The sequence below is a fragment of the Trachinotus anak genome, unplaced genomic scaffold (assembly GCF_046630095.1).
Source record: "Trachinotus anak isolate AG129_WGS33_773 ecotype Australia unplaced genomic scaffold, CSIRO_AGI_Tana_v1 ptg000025l, whole genome shotgun sequence".
Classification (NCBI taxonomy): Eukaryota; Metazoa; Chordata; class Actinopteri; order Carangiformes; family Carangidae; genus Trachinotus; species Trachinotus anak.
Window position 1 is genome coordinate 7,003,153 of NW_027273876.1, and position 20,988 is coordinate 7,024,140.

Below are 20,988 nucleotides of genomic sequence, written 5' to 3' on the forward strand. Positions count from 1 at the left end.
AGTCTGTCTGTATGTATACACTCCACAACAACTCCAGCTCATGTGGTCCATGTCTACTCTTGCTGTCTTATGACACCTTCGTCGCCAGCCCTCTCCATTCATCCAGCGTTCCTGTGCACTCTTCCATGTAAATCCTGTTACTTTAAGCACATGTAATTCTCTGACCACTACATGCTTAGAGTGGCAATTGCAGGTTATGGTCTGGCCTGCACAGCAGCACTGACCTTTCTGCTCACAGCCAGAGCTTAAAGCATAATGCAAAAGCCCTCTGAGTTCTTTGCTCTGGTTCCCTTCAGAGAAATGGGGCAATTGCTGCTACTCCACCTCAGCCTTTTCTTAAGCTGCCTGATTGCACAAAGTCCCCTGTTTCTCAACCCTGCCTCAATCTCACTAGAGGTCTCCTGGATGCTTTTGCAGATTGGACTAAAGCACATGACAGCCCTGCAGCCTTCAGTCAGTTTTACCTTCATGAGACAGCGAGCGGATTGCCCTCTTTAAAACTATTTTCTCCATAAACACAGAGAAAGACAGACAGCCTTTTGAGAGAGATCCCAGAACAAAGTGTGCCCTTCCACAAGGCATATCAGCCCTGGAGAGTCACGCCGGACTTTGCCAAGTCATCTCACCCAAGTCTTTACCTTTTATATCCCCTCAGATCTTATTACTTTTGGGCTTTTTCTGACTCTCAGAGCCATGACAGCACCTGTTTTCACTGTCTCCAATGTTGAACAACTTCCAGGAAGAAACATGGTGTCTGTTCCTATTTGTTCTTTCTTGTAATGTTTTTAGGCATCTGGAAACAGAGAATTTGTTGGAATTTTGTGTGCGTGTATGTGTGTGTGTCTGTGTGTGCATGTGTGTGTGTGCGTGATTGAGTGTGTCTGTATGGGCACAGGCGCTTGCATGTGTGTGCACGCGTTTGTGCACACATCTGTGAGATTCATTATTCCACAAGTGGAGTCTACAGATGGAAAAAGTGATTCAGGATGATGATGCCTCTTTGACTCAGCAGGGAGAAGACCAAACGGAGAGAGAGAAAGAGAGACAGAGAGAGAGAGAGAGAGAGAGAGAAAAGTGATGGAGGAAGATGAGAGAGAGACAGGAAAGAGAGATGATGATCCCAGTGGAGGTAGATGTTTTTGTATTCCCTCAACTTGCTAATCTTTAGCTCACAATCCTCTGCAGAAATCAAGAAAGAACACACAAACCAACACACATCAAGCTTCTCATTTCCAGCAGGGATTTATGGTGATGCCAGTTTTCTCGCTCCAAAAATATTGGAAAATTCTGGCAGCCAATAAGTGCATGTGTGTGCGCTTCAGTGTGCGAGTGCATGTTTTTGTGTGTGTGTGTCAAAGTTGGGAGGGTGAAGAGTGTAAATGATGTGTCTGGGAAACCTGCATCGCAACGTCAACACACACACACATACACACACACACAAAGAGTTCCTTCCATCCAGCTGGGTTTCTCACTGGGAGATATGCAGCCTAGTTCATCGCCAGACAGGCGGGTAATATATGACCCCCGCTCCTGCCTCTCTCTCTCTCACACACACACACACACACACACATGCACACACATGCAGACACACACTCTCAAACAAATACACAACCACATTAGAACTTTGTACAGAACTAACAGAGCTGTCTGCATGTTCCTCACTCAGATTCCTTTCTCACCAAACCTCTTCCCTGTTTCTTTTGGATCCGTCAGCGACAAATTTGCTGAGGAAGCTTTGCTGGTGATCCCCGGTGCGGATGCCAGGGTGAGAAGGAAACAAGGAGACAAGGAAATAAGGAAGAGGGAAAGGAGACAGACATTCCATTACAGCCCCTGTGGAGCTGCGGCAGGGACGAGCCTACCAGCTGTGGTTTCTAATCGTGAGGAAAGGCAGAGCTGCGAGGACTACGCAGGTATGCAAGGTTAATTCCCTTTTTATCTCCTTCTTCTTCTATCTCCCCGGCAGCAGCACTGCTTGTATTGCGCGCTAGTGTAGCAGTATGGTTGTTGTAATTCATGATGACTGCAAATGTGATTTATGTGTGAACAGGAATGAGTCCGCTGAGAGGTTTCCCCTGGCTTTTCATGTGCCTCTATGCAGCAGCTGTGTGTGCAGGTACCACACACTGCTCTCACATGTGCATTTGCTCATGGACACACACCGTCTACCTGCATTCAGATTTATGCAGAAATACACCTTCTCCATCTCTCTTTCTATATCATTACTCAAGTTTAAAATATAGTACAGACCACACACGCGCACACACGCACACACACTTGTGCCTCCTCTGCAGGTGTGGGTGGTGCAAAGGTCGACAATGTGTCGTCAGAAATCTGTCGTCATCCATGTGAGGAACTGGTGATTTTGCTCACTGAGATCCAGGGCCTGCGTATTGTGACCAGTAACCTGCTAGAAGACCTGGAGAAAGTAGTAAGACGCACAATTACATGCACATGTAACCGAATGTTGGAGTTTGTTGAGGCTATATTTATCTTGGCATGGAATGGGCAAGGCATCGTATTTTAGAAGAAGAAGGAGAGAATTTTAGAGGATAAAAAAGTTGAAACATGTTTTTTGATATGTTGGAAAGGAAAAAGTCAAAGGTGTTAAGTGTGACATTTTAACATCAGTGAAACATTGTAAATTTTCATAATTATTCAAATCAATCTGAGACAATTTTCAAGAGCACTGTCTAAGTAGACCAACCTTTTCAATGCACTTTACTTTGTACGTGACGGGGTTGAGTTTTGTGGGAAATTTGTGTGACAAAACCAACAGAGAGTTGCCCATCTTCCAGTACAAATGGAACAAGCAGCACCAGCCTTTTCTTTGGCAGGAACCACTGTGGTTTGTGGTAAATGTCCTGGTTAGTTTTGGGGAAAAAAAACATGCAGAAAGAATATCATCAGTGTTGAAATGTTGGCTACCAATCATCAAGCCTAATTCAGCAGGTCCCTGTGTATGAATACAGGGTAAATCTCGATACAATACACATTAATAGAAAAAAATATGTTTTTTCTTGTAATTATTTTATTATTTTGAAAATACTATATGTGTGTTTTTGTGTTTTCAGTCAAGAGAGAATGAAGAAATGCGGATAACTTTGGCTGACCTGAGTAACAGCAGCAGAAGCAGAAGCAGAAGCAGGAGCAGAGGTGGTGGTGGTGGCAGCGATGGTGACAGTGGCAGCAGTGGTTGGAATGGTGGCAGTGGTGTTGGTGGCGGCGGTGGTGACAGTGGCGGTGGTGGTTGGAGTGGTGGCACTGGTGGTGGTGGTGGTGGTGGCAGTGGTAACGGTCGTGGCGGCGGTGGTTGGAGTGGTGGCATTGGTGGTGGTGGTGGCAGTGGTAACGGTCGTGGCGGCGGTGGTTGGAGTGGTGGCACTGGTGGTGGTGGTGGCAGTGGTAACGGTCGTGGCGATGGTTGGAGTGGTGGCACTGGTGGTGGTGGTGGCAGCGGTAACGGTCGTGACGATGGTTGGACTGGTGGCACTGGTGGTGGTGGCAGGGGTGGTGGCGGCGGCGGTGGTGGTGATGTTGGTAATGCTGGTTGGAGTGGTGGCGGGGGTGGTGGTGGCACTGGTGGCAGGGGTGGTGGCGGCGGCGGTGGTGGTGATGTTGGCAATGCTGGTTGGAGTGGTGGCGGGGGTGGTGGTGGCACTGGTGGCAGGGGTGGTGGTGGCACTGGTGGTGGCAGCGGCGGTGGTGGTGGTGGTGGTTGGAGTGGTGGCACTAGTGGCAGGGGTGGTGGTGGGGGCGGCAGTGGTGACAGTGGCAACGGTGGTTGGAGTGGTGGCAGGGGTGGCGGTGGCACAGGTGGCAGGGGTGGTGGTGGTGGTGACGGTGGCGGTGGTGGTTGGAGTGGTGGCACTGGTGGTGGTGGAGGCAGCAGCGGTGGTGACGTTGGTGGCGGTGGTTGGAGTGGTGGCACTGGTGGTGGTGGCACTGGTGGCAGGGATGGTGGAGGTGGTGGTGACGGTGGCACTGGTGGTGGTGGCACTGGAGGCAGGGGTGGTGGTGGTGGTACTGGTGGCACTGGTGGTGGTGGCACTGGTGGTGGTGGCACTGGAGGCAGAGGTGGTGGTGGTGGTGGTACTGGTGGCACTGGTGGTGGTGGCACTGGAGGCAGGGGTGGTGGTGGTGGCGGCTTTGGTGGCGATGGTTTTGGTGGCGATGGCTTTGGTGGCGATGGCTTTGGTGGTGATGGTTTTGGTGATGGTGGCGGCTTCGATGGCTTCGGTGGTGGCGGTGGTTTCGATGGCTTTGGTGGCTTTGATGGCTTCGGTGGTGGTGGTGGCTTTGATGGCTTCGGTGGTGGTGGCGGCTTTGATGGCTTCGGTGGCTTTGATGGCTTCGGTGGTGGCGGTGGCTTCGATGGCTTCGGTGGCGGTGGTGGCAGCAGTGATGACAATGACCTCGACAGAGACAGGGACGGGGAGGTCTGGTGTGTGCAGGACGGACGAGTATACGAGCAGGGGGAGAACTGGGAGGTTGACAGCTGCACCTCCTGTACTTGCCAGGTATGTATTGAACAAATCTTATGTAACTATAACTTAGAAGTGAGGTGTTTCCAGGGAGAGCATCATGATTGAATGGACAATGTGTCAAAGATAGACAGCAGGTCTATCATTTAACATCATTTAACTCTATGTGTAGCCCAGAGCTTTCAGGGGAAGTCCAGGTCAAGTCATTCTACATTTAGATTTCACATCTCGCAATGAAATCTCTTCACCTTGACTTGATTGGTGTGAAAATTGAACAACTTGATATGTGATTCTCTGAAGACTTGAACTTACATGAGACCTGAACAATTTAAGTCTCAAGTTTTGACCTTTGTCTGAATTTGAAGTCTCAAGTCTGTGGCTCTGATGCAGCCTATAACCTTAGAGGTATCGATTAAAGAAATTTTGGGAGATGTGCTTTATTTGCTTTTTTGCCGAGAGTTGGATGTGAAGATTGGTACCAGTCTCAGAACTGCCTGCTGAATATAAAGCTAAGTGTCACACTTCATTCACTTATTCATTCATTCTCTGCCTGCCTTTGCCAAGAACCACTAACTCACTTGTCATTTCAGATCCTGCCACTCACACATGCCCTGCAGTAACCCCAGCTTTTCCCCATCTTCATTTCCCATTTACTTCTTAGTGTATATTTATATACACCAGTCCACTTCCACCTACAATCTGCCAGATTCTCTATTATGCCATCGCAGCCTTACCTACCTGTTTTTATTGAGTCTAAATAAAGGTGAACTGTTTTGAACTTTTTAGTGGTATCTCTGAGTCGTGTGTTTGAGTAATTCCAATCCGTAGCATAAAGTGCAAATAGCAGGAAACAGCTGGTCTGGCTTAGTTCTAAAGTAAAAACAATCCACCAAATCCAGGAATTCACCTCCCCCAGCCAAGAAATAGTCTGGCATACCTTATTTAATCAGCATGAGCTTTATAGGTGGTCAGGAGATGGTTAGCTTCAGTCAAAGGCTAAAGTTAAAGGCTAAAACTGTGGGGAAACAGCTAGTTTGTCTGAAAGAAAATGTACTAGCTAAAGCTCATATTTTTACTTGTTTGTTTTCACTGATACCAAAACCTTGAAAAATAACTTGAGGGTTTATGGGACGTTACGTGCCAAACAATTTCTTGGCCGAGCACAGTGACTTCCCTTGAACAGATACGGGCTAGTTGTTTTCCCCCTGCTTCTAGTCTTTATGCTAAGCTAACAGTCTCTTGGCTGTAGCTTCATATTTGACTGAGAGACACGAGAGCGGTATCAATCTTGTGTAACTCTCAACAAGAAAGCGAATAAACATATCTCCCCAAATGTCAAACAATTACTTTAAAATGTGTTTACCAGTTGAAGAAAGTTTCACTTGTATCCAATGTGGTTTCATTTATTTCCAGATCTGCCTTTGTTAGCCTCTATCTATATTTTATGCTCTCCGAGTCTGTTTCTCTTTATATAATATCATTAGTTTTGAGTCAGGACAGCATACCATTCCTCTGCAAGGACTGGCATCGAGCAGGAGCATCTGGCTCAAATAACATGGTATGACTAATAATATCCTTACAATTTGAACACTGGTATCTCTCTGTCTATTACCTTGTTAAGGATGGAAAGGTGGTGTGTCAGCAGGTGTCATGTCCTCCTGTGTCCTGCATCAATCCATCTTTTCTTGATGGGAAATGCTGCCCTGTCTGTGTCAGTAAGTTGTATTTGCTGGCAACTATGATATAGTGTTGAAAACATGCTAAGATCCCACAATGTGATAGAAGTATACCAACAGTGTGTGTGTGTGTGTGTGTGTGTGTGTGTGTGTGTGTGTGTGTGTGTGTGTCTCTACATGAACAAAGATAACGGAGATGGCTGGTCCCCCTGGTCCGAGTGGACCCACTGTTCTCTCACCTGTGGACGTGGAGGACAGCAAAGGGGTCGATCGTGCAACGGAATCATGCCGATCTGTGCAGGCCCGTCACTTCAAACCCGCAGCTGCATGCTAATGAAGTGTGACCGCAAGGGTAGGACATCACTCTGCACATCTGAGTCATCACATGCCTTGACTTCATTTATTTTTATTTTTTTGTGATTGATTGAGAACAACCAATCCAAAGGAAATAAGTGAATATTCCTCAAAGAACAAGACATATGGAACTTCAGGCTAATGGGTTTTAAACCTTGCCGTCATAATTGGAAACATATTGTTTTAGTTGTCTAAATGTGCACACAGTGTGGAGCTGTGGTGATAGTCTGTGTTTAATTCCACACAAACACATTTCCAGGCTACTGCACATGCAAATAAACTTTTTACAATATTTATGTGCATGTTTCATGTCTAGCGCGGGCTGACGGGAACTGGGGCCTTTGGTCTCCTTGGTCTGCATGTACAACCACATGTGGAAAGGGATACATCACACGAGTACGCCTGTGCAACAACCCTCCACCAACGAAGGGAGGCAGAGGGTGCTCGGGCAGCGCCAAGGAGACGCAACCTTGCAACAACACACTCTGCCCCAGTGAGTACAGGAGCACAGGAGCACATACACACTGCACTGTGCTGGCTTACAGGTAGATGATACAGTATGTTTGTGTGCAGTTGCCGGAGGCTGGACGACCTGGAGTGAATGGTCACTGTGCTCAGAGTCTTGTGGAGGAGGCCTTTTAAGTCGCCAGAGGGAGTGTTCGAACCCTGCCCCTCAGCATGGTGGGAAGCTTTGTGCTGGAGATGCTGTGGACTACGAAGCTTGTAACAGACAACCATGCCCCATAGGTGAGCTTAACCATGTCCACAAACCTCAGGCGATAGGTATATCTTAATTGTCCAAGCAGATATTGTTCTATAAGTAGGCTAAGCTTCACATCCATGGATAAACCTAATCCTTTTTATTGGAGGAAACATTTTTAAACAATAGAGGATTAAAAACAATATCCTACAGTGTTTATTGTCCCTTTATTTAATTATTGAGGCTTAGGACAGAATGAATGATTCAAAAATGAATTTCCATTGACCCAATCTTGGATTATTTGCTTTGACACTGTGTAAAAACAACTCGATGTGTGTATTTTTTCAGACATATGTTTGCTGTCAAATCCTTGTTTTCCTGGGGTGAAGTGCACATCACATATCGACGGATCATGGGAATGTGGACAGTGTCCGTTGGGTTTCAGTGGCAATGGTACTCACTGTGATGATGAAAATGAGGTAATAACTGCATGTCTTATACTGGCTAAAACTGGGAAGTGACAATCTACCATGAGGGAAGGCACAAGATCAGAGTACAGACAGTGTCGCTGATGTGGGGCTTTTGTTCGTCATCCCCAGTAGGATACTTTGAGAGGCTCTGAAACTAGCATGTCAGAATTTTTCTATGGATGTCAAAGTCAGCCTGTCGAATGGGCGGTCAGTCCACCAGTGTGGTCCAGACTGAAATATCTCAACAGCTGTTGGACTGGGTTTTGACTTTGAAGATCTGTTGACTTTTCCTGTAATGCCACCATGAAGTTGACATTTCTGTTTTTTTTTATCAAATGATTGTCATGAAAGTTTACACTGTTATTCATGGTCCCAAGAGGGTGAATCCTGATGTCTTTGGTCCAGCCTGATAAGTTATGAAAGAGCCAGATGATATATGATTGTCAGGCTTCTCCTTCTCCTTCTCCTTACTGTGTTCACCTGATCTGATGCAGGGACCATCTCAAAAGACATTAATATTCTGTCAGCTGATCCTGGCAAGACATGACACAGTTGCATAAAGAGTTCATGTTTTATATGCTGAACACAGTTAATCCCTCTCTCTTCAGTGTGAAGTGGAAGGTGTGTGTTTTACAGAGTGTGTAAACACAGACCCTGGGTACTACTGTCTGCCCTGTCCTCCTCGCTATAAAGGAACTCAGCCATATGGCCTTGGACTACAGGAAGCCCAGAAAACCAAGCAGGTATGTTCTTTATTCTTTGAGTATTTATTTATTTTTTTTTATGAACTACTTTCTCTGCTTTGAACGATCATCAACCACTTTTGTATTCTCAATGTTTTCTTTTGTTGTAGATATGTGAACCACACAATCCTTGCAAAGACAACACACATGCCTGCCACAAGTACGCTGAATGTTTGTACCTGGGCCTGGCATCTGAGGTCTTGTACAAGTGTTCATGCGCTGTTGGGTTTGCGGGTGATGGCTTTTTGTGTGGTGATGACTCTGATCTGGACGGCTGGCCCAACTACAAATTGACCTGCAAGCAAAATGCAACCTATCACTGTCAAAAGGTAAAAAAAAACATAACAAAACACCAACATTAAAACATTAAAGAATTTGAATCTGATCATCTGGAGCTGTGGTCTGGTTGGTTGTGATTCCACTAAAGTGAGCTGTGATTGGCTACAGGATAATTGCCCCCTGATACCAAACTCTGGACAGGAAGACCTCGACAGGGACGGAATGGGAGATGCCTGCGATCCTGATGACGACAATGATGACATCATAGATGAGAGGGTGAGACTGTGGTTGAGAGTAACTTTGAGAATACCATGTCTGACAAACAGGTGTATATTCAAATCCACTGTTTGTTTGTGTGTGTGTGTGTGTGTGTGTGTGTGTGTGTGTGTGTGTGTGTGTGAATGTGTGTGTGTGTGTGTGTGTGTGTGTGTGTGTGTGTGTGTGTGTGTGTGTGTGAATGTGCGGCTGTTTGGCACAGGACAATTGCCCGCTGGTGTATAACCCTCGGCAGTATGACTCTGACAGAGACGGGGTCGGGGACCGGTGTGACAACTGTCCGTTTGAGAGCAACCCACTGCAGACAGACACTGATGACAACGGAGAGGGAGACGCCTGCAGCATTGACATGGATGGAGATGGTAGGAGCTACTTACTTAGAGATACTTATCCAATGTTTTGTTCTCTCCCTTCCCCTCTTTAATTCCACAATAAAAATCACCATTTTCCCCAAACTTAAGCTTTCTTACCAAGTACTGTACCCTGTAGGTGTCCAGTATTTACAAAAACACTCACGGTGTAATTTATTTCTCCTTTCCTCTAAAACGCCAATTTGTTACTCCCTTGTTCCCTGTAGTCTTATTTTCTTCCAGTGTATCTACATTTAAGGATCAGTAGGAAAGTAAGTAAAAGCAACAAGAAATGCATTTTATCTGCTGTGTGTGTGTGTGTGTGTGTGTGTGTGTGTGTTTTTCTTTCTCCAGAGGTTCTGAATGACCGTGATAACTGTCCCTTGGTCTACAACACTGACCAGAGGGACACAGACATGGATGGTGTTGGAGACCAGTGCGACAACTGCCCCCTTCTACACAACCCACTGCAGGTTCCTGCAAACAAACACAAATAAAAACACACAATGCTTAAAAGTGCACATGTATCTACTTATGTACTAACAAAACTACAGTTATTGTGGTTGCATTGCGTCACAGAACATCTGTTCTGGGGTGCACGTTTAAACACTGGGATCCAACAAAGCCATTCTAACAATTTATTAGTGGCAGCTAAATCTTGGACGTCTACGCAGGGAGTGGCTGATGGAAAACTAAGCATGAACACTGGTGATATAACACTATTTAAACACAAACAGCGTGTTGCACGTGTGTGTGTTGGCAGCTTGATTCTGACAGTGACCTGGTCGGGGACATGTGCGATGACAACGATGACATCGATGAGGACGGCCACCAAAACTCTCTCGACAACTGTCCCTACATCCCCAATAGCAACCAGGCCGACCATGACAACGACGGGAGGGGAGATGCCTGTGACCACGACGATGATAACGACGGTATCCCTGACGACCGGGACAACTGCAGACTGGTACCCAACAGGGACCAGCTGGACTCTGATGGTCAGTGCTGTTAGAGAGGCACAGCAGGTCTTCAAACCCCAAAACAAACCTTATATGCTGAAACTCCATCAACAGAATGGAGAATATCTCCGATATCATCAAACAGATGTGAACAAATGCTGATTAATTTACTGTTGCACAGGGAAAATATTTTCTGATAAATGGATTTTGCAGTTGTGCAGTAAAATGTTGTGATTATCAGTCCAATGGTCCAGGTCATGTTAATGTCGGACATCAACATAAACAGTTTATAGCTCTCTGCAGTGCGATTAATCTTACTTAAAACATTGTTAAATCTATCCACCATCATACAGGAACCTCTTACCACATTTGCACGTTTCCCATCCAGTCCTTTTTGTTCCCGTCTTGGCAGAAAATTATTAGAAAGTCGCAATCTTTATACTCAATCTCTTTCTTCCTCTGTCTCTCTCTCAGGTGATGGCAGTGGGGAAGCATGCTATGATGACTTTGACAATGACAGTATTCCAGATGCGCTGGATCCCTGTCCACTGAACCAGGATATTGGATCTACAGACTTCAGGAAGTTTCAGGTTGTTTTGCTGGACCCTACAGGCACAACACAGTCTGACCCCCTCTGGGTGATCCGCAGCCAGGGTAGAGAGCTGCTGCAGACGGCCAACTCGGACCCTGGCATCGCTTTAGGTCAGACGGTTCATGACTCCAGAGAAATAAAGAACCCATTAGACGTATAGCGAAAATTGTTGTTGGAGTCTGAAAACACAAATGTCCCCTTGTTTTGAACAGGATACGACAAGTTTAACGCCGTAGACTTCAGTGTGACGTTATATGTGAACACCAACCGAGATGACGACTACGCGGGCATTGTGTTCGCCTACCAGTCCAGTCAACGCTTCTATGTTGTCATGTGGAAACAGGTGAGACTTGAATGCTGACTTTAACATTGATGATAACTCCTATTGGCTTTAATTCAATGTAAGTAGACATTTCATCTAAATGACCCTTTAAAACCTTTAGCTAGGGGTTTGAGTCAAAAGTTATATCCATCTTTATACTTCTCCAAATATCTCCTTGACCACAACCTTCTTTGCATTTCTTTGTATTTTTGTGCACATTGACAGTCCTCTTAACGCCAACTCAACCTTCACATGCTTTGATCATCCTCCATGTTCTTTTTCTTAGGTGTCTCAGGCTTACTGGGAGAAAAGGCCATCCAAAGCTTTTGGCACAGCGGGAGTCTCCATCAAACTGGTCAACTCCACCACAGGACCAGGGGAGTATCTGCGCAACGCCCTCTGGCACACCGGAAATACCAGACACCAGGTACAAACCATAACTTTGTATCTGTCTTTTTGCAGTATCTTCTGCTTGCCATAAACCGCTCTAAGATTATTTTGGAACTGACAAACCTTTCTGAAAAGGACCTTGAAGTGACCGTTCTTTGTCAGACTGATACCGTATAGATCAGACACTTGAGTACAACCCCCCCGCCCCCACCACCCCCCTGACATCTGTATGTGTCTGTTTCAGGTCAGAACATTGTGGCATGACCCCAATAAAATTGGCTGGAAGGACTACACAGCCTACCGCATGCACCTTATCCACAGACCGAGGACTGGGTTCATCAGGTACAAACACAGCCATGATATGAAGCAGCTTCACCATATAAGGTGTCATTTTTATCACTGGATGATCGGTCCAGAATATCCAGCATATGTGAGGAAATCACTCTTTCCGTCTGTTTCGTTGTTTTCCCATCTGCGTCTGGAAATATTGCTCTGATAGTTACAGTTATTTCTATATAGGCAAATGAGTCATAAACAAGTCAGTTGATATGTGAATCTGCAAATGCATGAAGTGTTCGCTGCTTGACTAGTCTTCCTCCCTGGGGTCTGAGTTTGTCATAAACCACAGCTGGATTACGATCATGGATTTCAACCAACTTTTGAGCCATTGAACTTTTGTGGTCTTCCTTTGGGGAGCAACAGATCATTCCTGGTGGAAATATCTCTACATTAGCAGTAACCTTTTAACTTTTAATTTACAGTTAACGCATTTGATATTATTGGCTTGGCTTTTAAAGGGCCGTGCCAATGTTTTAGCCCATTTACTACATATCACATATACCTAGTTTTTTCAAAATGTGGTGCACTGTAAATTTTTATTGTGCCTTTCAACCTAATTCTCAAACAGCCACTGTTGCTCATCCATTTCTGTGTTCTATTAAAATCAACTGTATTTAGTTTTGTGAAACAACATAGTCTAACATCACTGACAGAAATGCAGTACTTTTCAGATCAATCTGTATTTTTACCTACTAATGTGAAATTACATTGCATTGATAACAATACAAACAGGCAGGCTGCTTTGTGGAGATCAAGCAGGTTTTACAGCAAGTTTCTGCAATAGACTTTTATAATTTAATGATGCAAAGAAATTGCTGAATGAAAGGTAAAAACAAGAAAATTCTAAACTCTAAAACACTAAAGAATTCAAATTTATTTTTTTTTTAAATGCAAAAAATGGTGCCATGCTCCTTTAAATCACATTCAGTACCAGCTCAGTTCATGTAGGTTTTAGTGGAACAACAATCTGCTGAATAACTTCTTAAATCTGTGAAAATCACATTCAGTGTCGCCCTTGAAGGAATAATTCACTCTCAGATGTTCTTGTACTCGAGGATATCATCAATCTCCACGAGTTATTTTATGATAACAGTGTAATTCACTTTCTTGGTTGTACCCAGTTCTTCTCAACCTGCCACATCTACTTCTATGTAGTGGTGCTTCTCACTAATGGACTTTCAAAAAAAAGAAAAAAAAGAAAAAGAAAACAACACCTCCAGGCAACAAATTTTCAGTGCTTTGTGCTGTTTATGTGCAGATGGAGAGAAATGTGAGGGGATTGAGAACAAGGCTGTTATGAGCCAAGCCCAGTTGTTCAAACAGTCTTAAAGAAGGCTATCTTTGAAGCACTGACTATGCTGCACTGTGGATACAGAGAGATTGTGCTGTAGAATGATGCTGCATGCTTATTGATGTGAGACTGAAAAGAAGCTCTTACTCTTTGATTGTGAAGGACAGACACACATTGATATTTTTGATGGCTGCTCCAAAGTTCTGTTGTAACTGCGGCAAATATCTCCCCATTTGACGTCATGTCCTCAATATCATGCCCTGGAATACACGGTAAGAACGGGAACCGGAAGGAACGTACACACAACCAAACAACAAACTTGTCCCAGAAATGCAGTGCACATTGCCTTTAGTGATGGAACAACTCCATCACGAGTAAAAGTTCTGTATTCAAAATTTTTACGTCTGTGAGAGTAACTATTACCAGCAAATTTTATTCAAAGCACAAGAACACAGGTACCCACAATGGAGGCAAAATGAGTTATAGGTTTTAAAGCTGTGTAAGTAAATGCAGTGGAGTACAACATGTGGTTATATGTGCTTAATTACTCTCCACCACTGACTTTAACATGAATGCTGGACTATAGCTGGGCTATATCTATAGTCGGATATAAATGGCTTCCATTGATTAGTATTGTATTAACTGTGTTGTGTTCCTTTCGCAGGGTGGTGGTGTATGAGGGGAGGGACATTTTGTCTGACTCGGGGGCAGTGTACGACCACACCCTGGCTGGAGGCAGACTGGGGCTGTTTGTCTTCTCTCAGGAACATGTCCTCTTCTCAGACGTCAAATATGAGTGCAGAGGTGAGACATCCAGTCAAAACATTTGTCCTGACTGCTGATCATTGATGGAAGAAGCCCTCAGATCCTTTACTGAAATTTCTTTTCAGCATTTGCAGCATTTACAATCCTACTTCAGTTAAAGCACACAAATATTATCAGCAAAAGTATTCATGATGCATTCATTATGTATTTGATATTAGATTGTTAATTCTGATGCAAACAAGGAAAGCCAAAGCCAGTATTATAATATACTGATTTATTTTTCTAACACTGTCTTGTATTTTATAAGCTCAATTTATGATTTTATGTCATGTTTTTTTTATTTAGAATATTAATCTGCAAAGTAACTGGTACACTGTGTACCTCTTAACTGTAGTGGGATGGAAATATAAAGTGCGTAAAATGTAAATTCACAAGTACCTCTTCAGCATTTGCAAATCCATTCCTCTCATGACAGGTGTCTTTCTGGTAACCATACCTGTAATCTGTTTTTCTTTTCTTTTCTCTTTTTTTCTTTTCTCCCTCAGATAACTGAATTACTTTGCCGGGCCCATTCAGGAAACTCTACAACAACCCACCAAGGATGCAAATTAATTTCAGAAGACCTTTATACAACTGAGAGAGAGGGGGAGAGAGCTGATGCACCAGAGCCAGACATTTATCCAGCCAAGACTATCAATTAGTGACCATCATCTATCTATCAGCTTTTCATGCAACAGTATTGATTTCATTCATCTCATTCGCTGTATGTTACTGCAGGACTCTGACAGCATCTCTAATGACAGTAACTTCTTATTGCTTTTCATTTGTGCTTTCTTAATGGGTGTAAATAATTATTTATTGCCAGCTGCCAAATATAAAAGATAAAGATATGAAGACGAATTGATGGTGGAGTAAGTAGAGCAGATTTCTGGTGGTAACTTATCAATAAAAGACTTTTTTTTTTTTTTCAAAGTGTTTCTTTTTTTTCCTTTTCTTTTCTGATGACGCCAGTGCAGCACATGCGACTGTGCAGACGTGGTCTCTATCGCCTTCTAGTGGTGAAAGCAACAATTACAAATGATTTCACAGGCAGGTTATTTGAGGATGCTGAAGTCAGTGGTGGAAGAAGTCTTCAAATAATTTATTTAGGTATAAGAATAAAAATATATATTAAAAAAATACTCCATTATAATTTAAAAGTACGACCGAGTACTCTACACAGAACAGCCCCTGTCAGTAGTTGGTTGAGGTGCAGCTCATTTGAATTATTTTATATTGTTAGGATATTTAATCTCTAACAATGCTTCATTTTTCATTTTTCAATAAGAATTTAATTGGTTGTCCTTTAACACAATGGCTACTAGATTCATCCTGAAAAAATAAACAAATATAAACAGTTTCATTGAAGGGAAATATGTAGTCAACATCCCTCAGAAACAATGCTTTTGATGGGCGGTTTAGTTTTTTCTGTTTCTCTTTGAATCGTTCACACTGTCTGTTTTACAGTAGGAAATCTGTGTCTCCAAACACACCTGACCTTGTGTCTGAGAAAATAAATCCTCTGTCATGACTCAAAACACAAAACCTGCTCAACCGGCTGGAGAGGGAAGTGCAGCAAGGCATAAAAACACACACACACACAAACTCAGGTACACACACACACACACACACTCTGTCTACCTGGCGTGGTGAATGAGCGACGTCACGACCCGGTTCCAATGAGATGTGAAGAATGAGGAAGACCAGTCCCTCCACCGGGCAGAGAGGACAGAAGTCATCACCTGAGGCCGGGGCTTTCGCTGGGGTTAGCCGGGTGAGCGTCCGTCGATGAGAGCCAGGTGTCGCTGAGCTGTGGAAACCGCAGGGATGGTGAGCGGCTGGAGCGGCGGCTGGTGCGCCCGGTTTGCGGAGCGACACCACTCAGCGCTGAACTTCGCGCTGTTGGTTGTCGGCTACATCCTCTACCTCATCATCGGGGCCGCGATATTTTCCGCCATCGAGCTGCCCTACGAGGACGAGCTTCGGCGGGAGCTGAGGGCGGCCCGGGAGGACTTCCTCAACAACTACACCTGTGTGTCGGACGCGCGTCTGGAGCAGCTCCTGGCTCAGGCGCTGGAGGCCAGCAGCTATGGCGTGTCGGTGCTGGGTAACGACACCGACCGCAACTGGGACTTTGTGTCCTCTCTGTTCTTCACCAGCACCGTGCTGACCACAACAGGTGAGGTCCGGGACACAGGTGTTCAAACAGGTGTCATAACGCTGTAAAGCTGCAGTGTCACAAGCGTCCATTGTTTTTTGGTAGCACTTTCCGATGAGCTTTATGAGGACTTTTCTTCGCTGTAACAAATGGCTTTCATAGTGAAAGATCCCTTTCTAACACGGTGCGGCCTGATGGGAAAACAGCCTTCTCATCTTTGCGTCTGCTGTCTTTTTTCTCCCGGCAAAAAAAAAAAAGTTCAGAGTCTTCAAAAGTTCCTCTGTGCATTGTAAGTTTCAAATGTCAAGCCACATTTGTTTAATGTTTAATTTGCATATTGGATCATTATTATCTTCAACTAGTTGTGATGTCACAACGTCGTACTCGCATGTGCAGCTTTACCTGTACAGCCTCTGTGTCCCAGGCTTGAATTGAAGATGAGCACTTCCCTCTGCAGCAGATGCATGTGGAGGTCGAACATTCAAGTGAAATAACATGAAGTAAAACATATTTCTGAGTTGATGGATTTTTAATAGATGAATTTCTAATTATAGATCAGTTACCTCACACCATTAAACACAACTATTTGTGGGTGGGATTGTGTTTAACCTTATCTAGTTGCTAAAAATGACGTTTTAAATGTTAATTTATAGATACTTGCGGGATTCATGCTGTCAAGTAGCTGAAACATCACATCTGCAGTTATGCATGGTCCACTGGAGGGTCCTCTCAGTGAATTCAAGAAGAAGTTCACATTTCTTTTAAAGTCTATATAACAACAATAGGCAGGTGACCATATGAACAGTGAATTTTGATGTAATCGTTCCTCCTGCCCATACTGATCATTAAAAGATCCCTGCCTGAAGGGCTTTGAACAGAAGTGATGGGGGACAAAAAGCACAGTCCTTGTTTTGTGCAAAAATGTCCTTAGGAGTTTATCTGAAACTTAATCTAATATGAGGCTGAGTTAGTCAAATCCAGTGAATGCCTGCCTTTTCGATAAGCTGTGAAATTCCCTCTTTGTGTTTCTGTAAACAGTGTTTTCCTGTTCAGCTCCGGTGAAAAGACAAACAACAAGAGGAGATTTTGTTTTTTAACAGTCTGTAATTGCGGAAGATATTCCTTTAATTTGTTTAACTCAGGCTACTGAAGAGCCTCTGATAAACTTTTTTTTTTTCGTGGAAGAAAAACTGGATGTTGTCCCTTATCACTGTTGTTGATGATTGCAGCAAGCAAAACCAGTTTCACTGCCCGTATTGGCACTTGATTATTGATAAAGACAGACTTGAAAAATTGCGACTATATCCTATAGCTAAGAAGACGAGTGTCCTGTTGGAGGATGAAAACCTGGCAGAGTAGGCAAATGGCTCATAGTTGCTTTATAAAGAATTAGCAAACTATTTGTTAACCATTAATTAAGTCATGGGTTATAGCTTACAAACCCTGTACACAGCATGACCTATTAGAAGGTGGTAGTCTTAAGTTACCCATGTTATTATTTTGACTATGTGCATATCTCGTCAGGCTTTAGCTGTTGCACCAGGGAATTATTATGGATTTTAATGAGAATTCACACCCCTGAAGCTCCATTAACACATGTGGTTGTTTATTTGTTAGTTCTGCTAAAAGGAACAAATTAAAATCCACAGAGAACCCACCATCCCTCCAGCCCCCTGCAGTGTAAACATGCATACATGTGGGTTATAAACAACACATTCAACATTAAAACTCAATGAATAATTCACTTATTTATTTATAGTTAGTTAGTCTTGGATACACTTTTCACAAGAACACGGGCTGCTGTTAAACGAGCCTGTCATTCTTTCCTCCCTTCTTTCTAATTATTGTTATGTGTGTGAAGCTTCACAGAGCCTAAGTGGCTCCTGTAGGAATGCCACCTCTAATTATACCGCTATAATTAAGGCTGTGTTGCATGTTTGTTGTGTTTTCAGGTTATGGCCACACTGTTCCTCTCTCAGATGAAGGGAAGGCCTTCTGTATCTTCTACTCCCTCTTCGGCATTCCCGTCACTCTCTTCTTCCTCTCTGCTGTGGTGCAGAGGGTCATGGCCCTGGTCACTCAGCGTCCAGTGTCCTACTTCCACCGTCGATGGGCCATGTCTAAATCGAAGCTCGCCGCCATCCATGCCACCTGCCTCACCATCCTAATGACCCTGCTACTCCTCATCATCCCTGCGTTGATCTTTGTCAGCCTGGAGAAGGACTGGAACTTTCTGGAGTCGCTGTATTTCTGTTTCATCTCTCTGACAACCATTGGCCTCGGGGACTATGTCCCTGGAGAGACCCACAGCAAAGAGGCCAACCCACACCCACAGCTCTACAGGCTGACCATTACAAGTGAGTAGGTGGCTGAATATACTGCCACTGCTGTCAGGTGGAAGCCTTTTATCTGAAGGAATGACAAAAGGCATTTGCTGCGTTTTTTTGATTGTACCCACTGGATTAGAAAAGGTTTTGTGACGCCAAGCATTGGTGAATTGTCTCATTCTGTAGAACAGTGGTTTCCAATCTTGCTGGATTGTCACCCGTCAAAGCAAAGCATTGTTCACTTTTGTTTCATTGTCTCACTAAGCATAAACCTGTGAGTTGTGAGCAATTCAACCAAAGAGCTATTTTTCCCTGTCATGTTTCAACTGAATAATTTTAAAGGCCTGGAGAGGTGAATATTAGTCTTTGAGCTAAATGCTAACATCAGCATGCTAATGTGCTCACAATAACAGTGCTAACATGTTTATGTTTATCAGGTATTGTTTACAGTGTAAGATATCATAATTTAGCACTCAAGCATTGGATTAATTGAAATTTTGACGTGTTGATGGTGCTAGAGGAAAAGTCAGAGGATCACAAAACTCAGTTGAAGCTGTCCTCTGAAGAAGTGCTCAAAGTTTGATAGCAATCCATCCAACAGTTGTTCAGATATTTCAGTCTGGGCCAAAGTGGTGGACAGACCACCCAACGTCCCGGAAGATTCGTAACTAGCTCAGGTATGAATTGAAATGACTCCAAAATGTAGTAAAAGGTGATGTTGAGCTAGGTTAACAAAATAAACATAGCTCTGAAACATTGTTGTCTCTTAATCCAATACAAGTACAAGTTTTCATGGGTGCTACCAGTTCATTATGTCTTTTTATCGTTTTAGTTTTTCTGATTGACAAGGTTAAACAAAGCCATGACTCTTGGCGACTACACCCATTACTGATAGACCAAACCTTGGTATGATAATATTAGTCACACTGTATTGGACTTTGTTTCTTCATGCTGCCATTGTGTGTGTGTGTGTTTGCTCTCCTAGTCTACTTGCTGCTGGGCTTGGTGTGTGTCCTGGTGGTGCTGGAGACGTGCTGTGAGCTTCCCCAGATGAGACGCCTCAGACAGAGGTTCTACAAAGAAAATGTTCGGGAGTTGGACTCCGAGACCACCAACATCATTGACCAGGAACAAATGAGCGACCAGCTGACTGACCTCTCCGATGGCATACCAGTCATCTCCTCTGTGTCAGAGCAGGCTGCGTCCTTACGGCAAGACAGCAAGTCAGCGCCTTACACCCCAGCGTCAGGATCTGCCTCTAAAAGAAAGCTGAGATGACGGATTGTCTGCCACATTGTTTTTAAGGGACTGATCTATGAACCTTTGCCCTCTACATGGCCGCTCATGACATACTGGGACTGACCACTGTCTAAACGTGTATATAAGATTATATACATAGGCAGCCTGTGTGTCTGTCTACATCTGAGCGCAAGTGTCAAGAATCACTCAATTGCTTAAAAAGTAATTGCTTTCTGTCATTGCCAACATCAACACACATGGGGCATAAAAGCGGGAACCACCCACAGATAATCAGGATGGCATTGTTTTCTTGTTCTCCCCTGTTTCTCCGTTCCCTGCAGATAAGAGTTAGATCTATAACACAGAGGAAGGGCTGGGCCCCCAGACGGAGGGAAGCCCCACGAGTTTCCACTTCCTGCCAAGGTCTCGAAGCTGTAATTCCAACACAGCACAGTGTGCCCTACAGGATTTCACACTGCCTTTTAGCACATTATATAATCTGTGGCGGTATTTGCATCGGAAATTTGCCTTCTTGGAAATCATAAAGCAGTACCAGGAGAATGAGGCGTGCAATCACTTCGCCTTCTGTACATTATGTGAAAGAATTCCTAGCAAAAGATCAAATAATGGCAACGAATGAACATTTTTTTTCTTCCTGTTTCCTCACAGGTTATGATTGGTCTTCAGCTCCTGATGGCATGTTTACATACTTTGTTCATTGTGGTAATTATACTGCAATGTGTGGCATCTTACCACTAGAGGGCAGCACTTTCATTTTATATACAAAAGATAGATTTATATGTTACTGGGAGTTTATCACTCATGTTGCTTACTGGAGTGTTACTTAAAAATATAATTAAGGTGCAGGAAGAAATCTCTGTTGGGTGAGAGAGTATAGTGTAGAACAAAATACTTTTTAACATATATTATTCTGTTAAAGCCATCCCTGTTTATCAGAGTGCTAAACTGAATGTACAGTAAATGAAGGTGGATGTTTTAAATAATTAAGTATTTTTTTCACTTGCAAAACAACTTAAAACTGGTTAAAACTGGTAACAGGAAGAGGAAGATCATTTTGCTGCTGTTTTTATTGTCATTTTGCTGGTAATGGTGTTTAATCAAGAGGAGAACTTCATCATGGTAGTTTTTTATGGAAATCCAATCATTTTTCTGGATGAACTATAAATAAATCCTGCAAAATTAAACATTATATCACTGATTATGTTTCCTTCAAA

General features: G+C 43.7%; 3 protein-coding genes across 3 annotated transcripts; 2 read left to right on the top strand and 1 right to left on the bottom strand.

The window, feature by feature from the left end:
• Positions 1–2,410: 2,410 nt before the first annotated feature.
• LOC139609101 (uncharacterized) lies at positions 2,411–6,041 on the bottom strand. Its single transcript, XM_071463352.1, has 3 exons — positions 5,990–6,041; positions 3,114–4,441; positions 2,411–2,419 (listed from the first exon to the last, which is right to left on the bottom strand). Exons 1-3 carry the CDS (start codon positions 6,039–6,041, stop codon positions 2,411–2,413), a joined length of 1,389 nt encoding a protein of 462 aa, XP_071319453.1.
• Positions 4,185–14,956, top strand: LOC139608963 (thrombospondin-2-like). The gene is made up of 18 exons (XM_071463136.1): positions 4,185–4,520; positions 6,106–6,199; positions 6,348–6,512; positions 6,831–7,007; positions 7,088–7,261; positions 7,563–7,693; positions 8,293–8,427; positions 8,538–8,756; positions 8,875–8,982; positions 9,185–9,344; positions 9,687–9,805; positions 10,096–10,330; positions 10,766–10,993; positions 11,096–11,226; positions 11,492–11,632; positions 11,840–11,937; positions 13,890–14,029; positions 14,536–14,956. The coding sequence occupies exons 3-18, from the start codon at positions 6,446–6,448 to the stop codon at positions 14,541–14,543; spliced, it is 2,271 nt and encodes a 756-aa protein (XP_071319237.1). The 5' UTR covers positions 4,185–4,520; positions 6,106–6,199; positions 6,348–6,445; the 3' UTR covers positions 14,544–14,956.
• A 743-nt stretch (positions 14,957–15,699) lies between these two features.
• LOC139609309 (potassium channel subfamily K member 1-like) lies at positions 15,700–20,963 on the top strand. The gene is made up of 3 exons (XM_071463693.1): positions 15,700–16,208; positions 18,140–18,544; positions 19,500–20,963. The coding sequence occupies exons 1-3, from the start codon at positions 15,857–15,859 to the stop codon at positions 19,790–19,792; spliced, it is 1,050 nt and encodes a 349-aa protein (XP_071319794.1). The 5' UTR covers positions 15,700–15,856; the 3' UTR covers positions 19,793–20,963.
• The last annotated feature ends 25 nt before the right edge of the window (positions 20,964–20,988 follow it).

Excerpts from the sequence above, each read along its gene's own strand:
- LOC139609101 (XM_071463352.1), bottom strand. The coding sequence starts at position 6,041 with ATGTTATTTGAGCCAGATGCTCCTGCTCGATGCCAGTCCTTGCAGAGG. Across the intron at positions 4,442-5,989 it reads CCAGTCCTTGCAGAGGAATG|ACCTCCCCGTCCCTGTCTCT; the intron begins GTATGCTGTCCT and ends TGCACACACCAG.
- LOC139608963 (XM_071463136.1), top strand. The coding sequence starts at position 6,446 with ATGCCGATCTGTGCAGGCCCGTCACTTCAAACCCGCAGCTGCATGCTA. Across the intron at positions 8,428-8,537 it reads AAGCCCAGAAAACCAAGCAG|ATATGTGAACCACACAATCC; the intron begins GTATGTTCTTTA and ends CTTTTGTTGTAG. Across the intron at positions 8,983-9,184 it reads ATGACATCATAGATGAGAGG|GACAATTGCCCGCTGGTGTA; the intron begins GTGAGACTGTGG and ends TGTTTGGCACAG.
- LOC139609309 (XM_071463693.1), top strand. The coding sequence starts at position 15,857 with ATGGTGAGCGGCTGGAGCGGCGGCTGGTGCGCCCGGTTTGCGGAGCGA. Across the intron at positions 16,209-18,139 it reads CACCGTGCTGACCACAACAG|GTTATGGCCACACTGTTCCT; the intron begins GTGAGGTCCGGG and ends TTGTGTTTTCAG. Across the intron at positions 18,545-19,499 it reads CTACAGGCTGACCATTACAA|TCTACTTGCTGCTGGGCTTG; the intron begins GTGAGTAGGTGG and ends TTGCTCTCCTAG.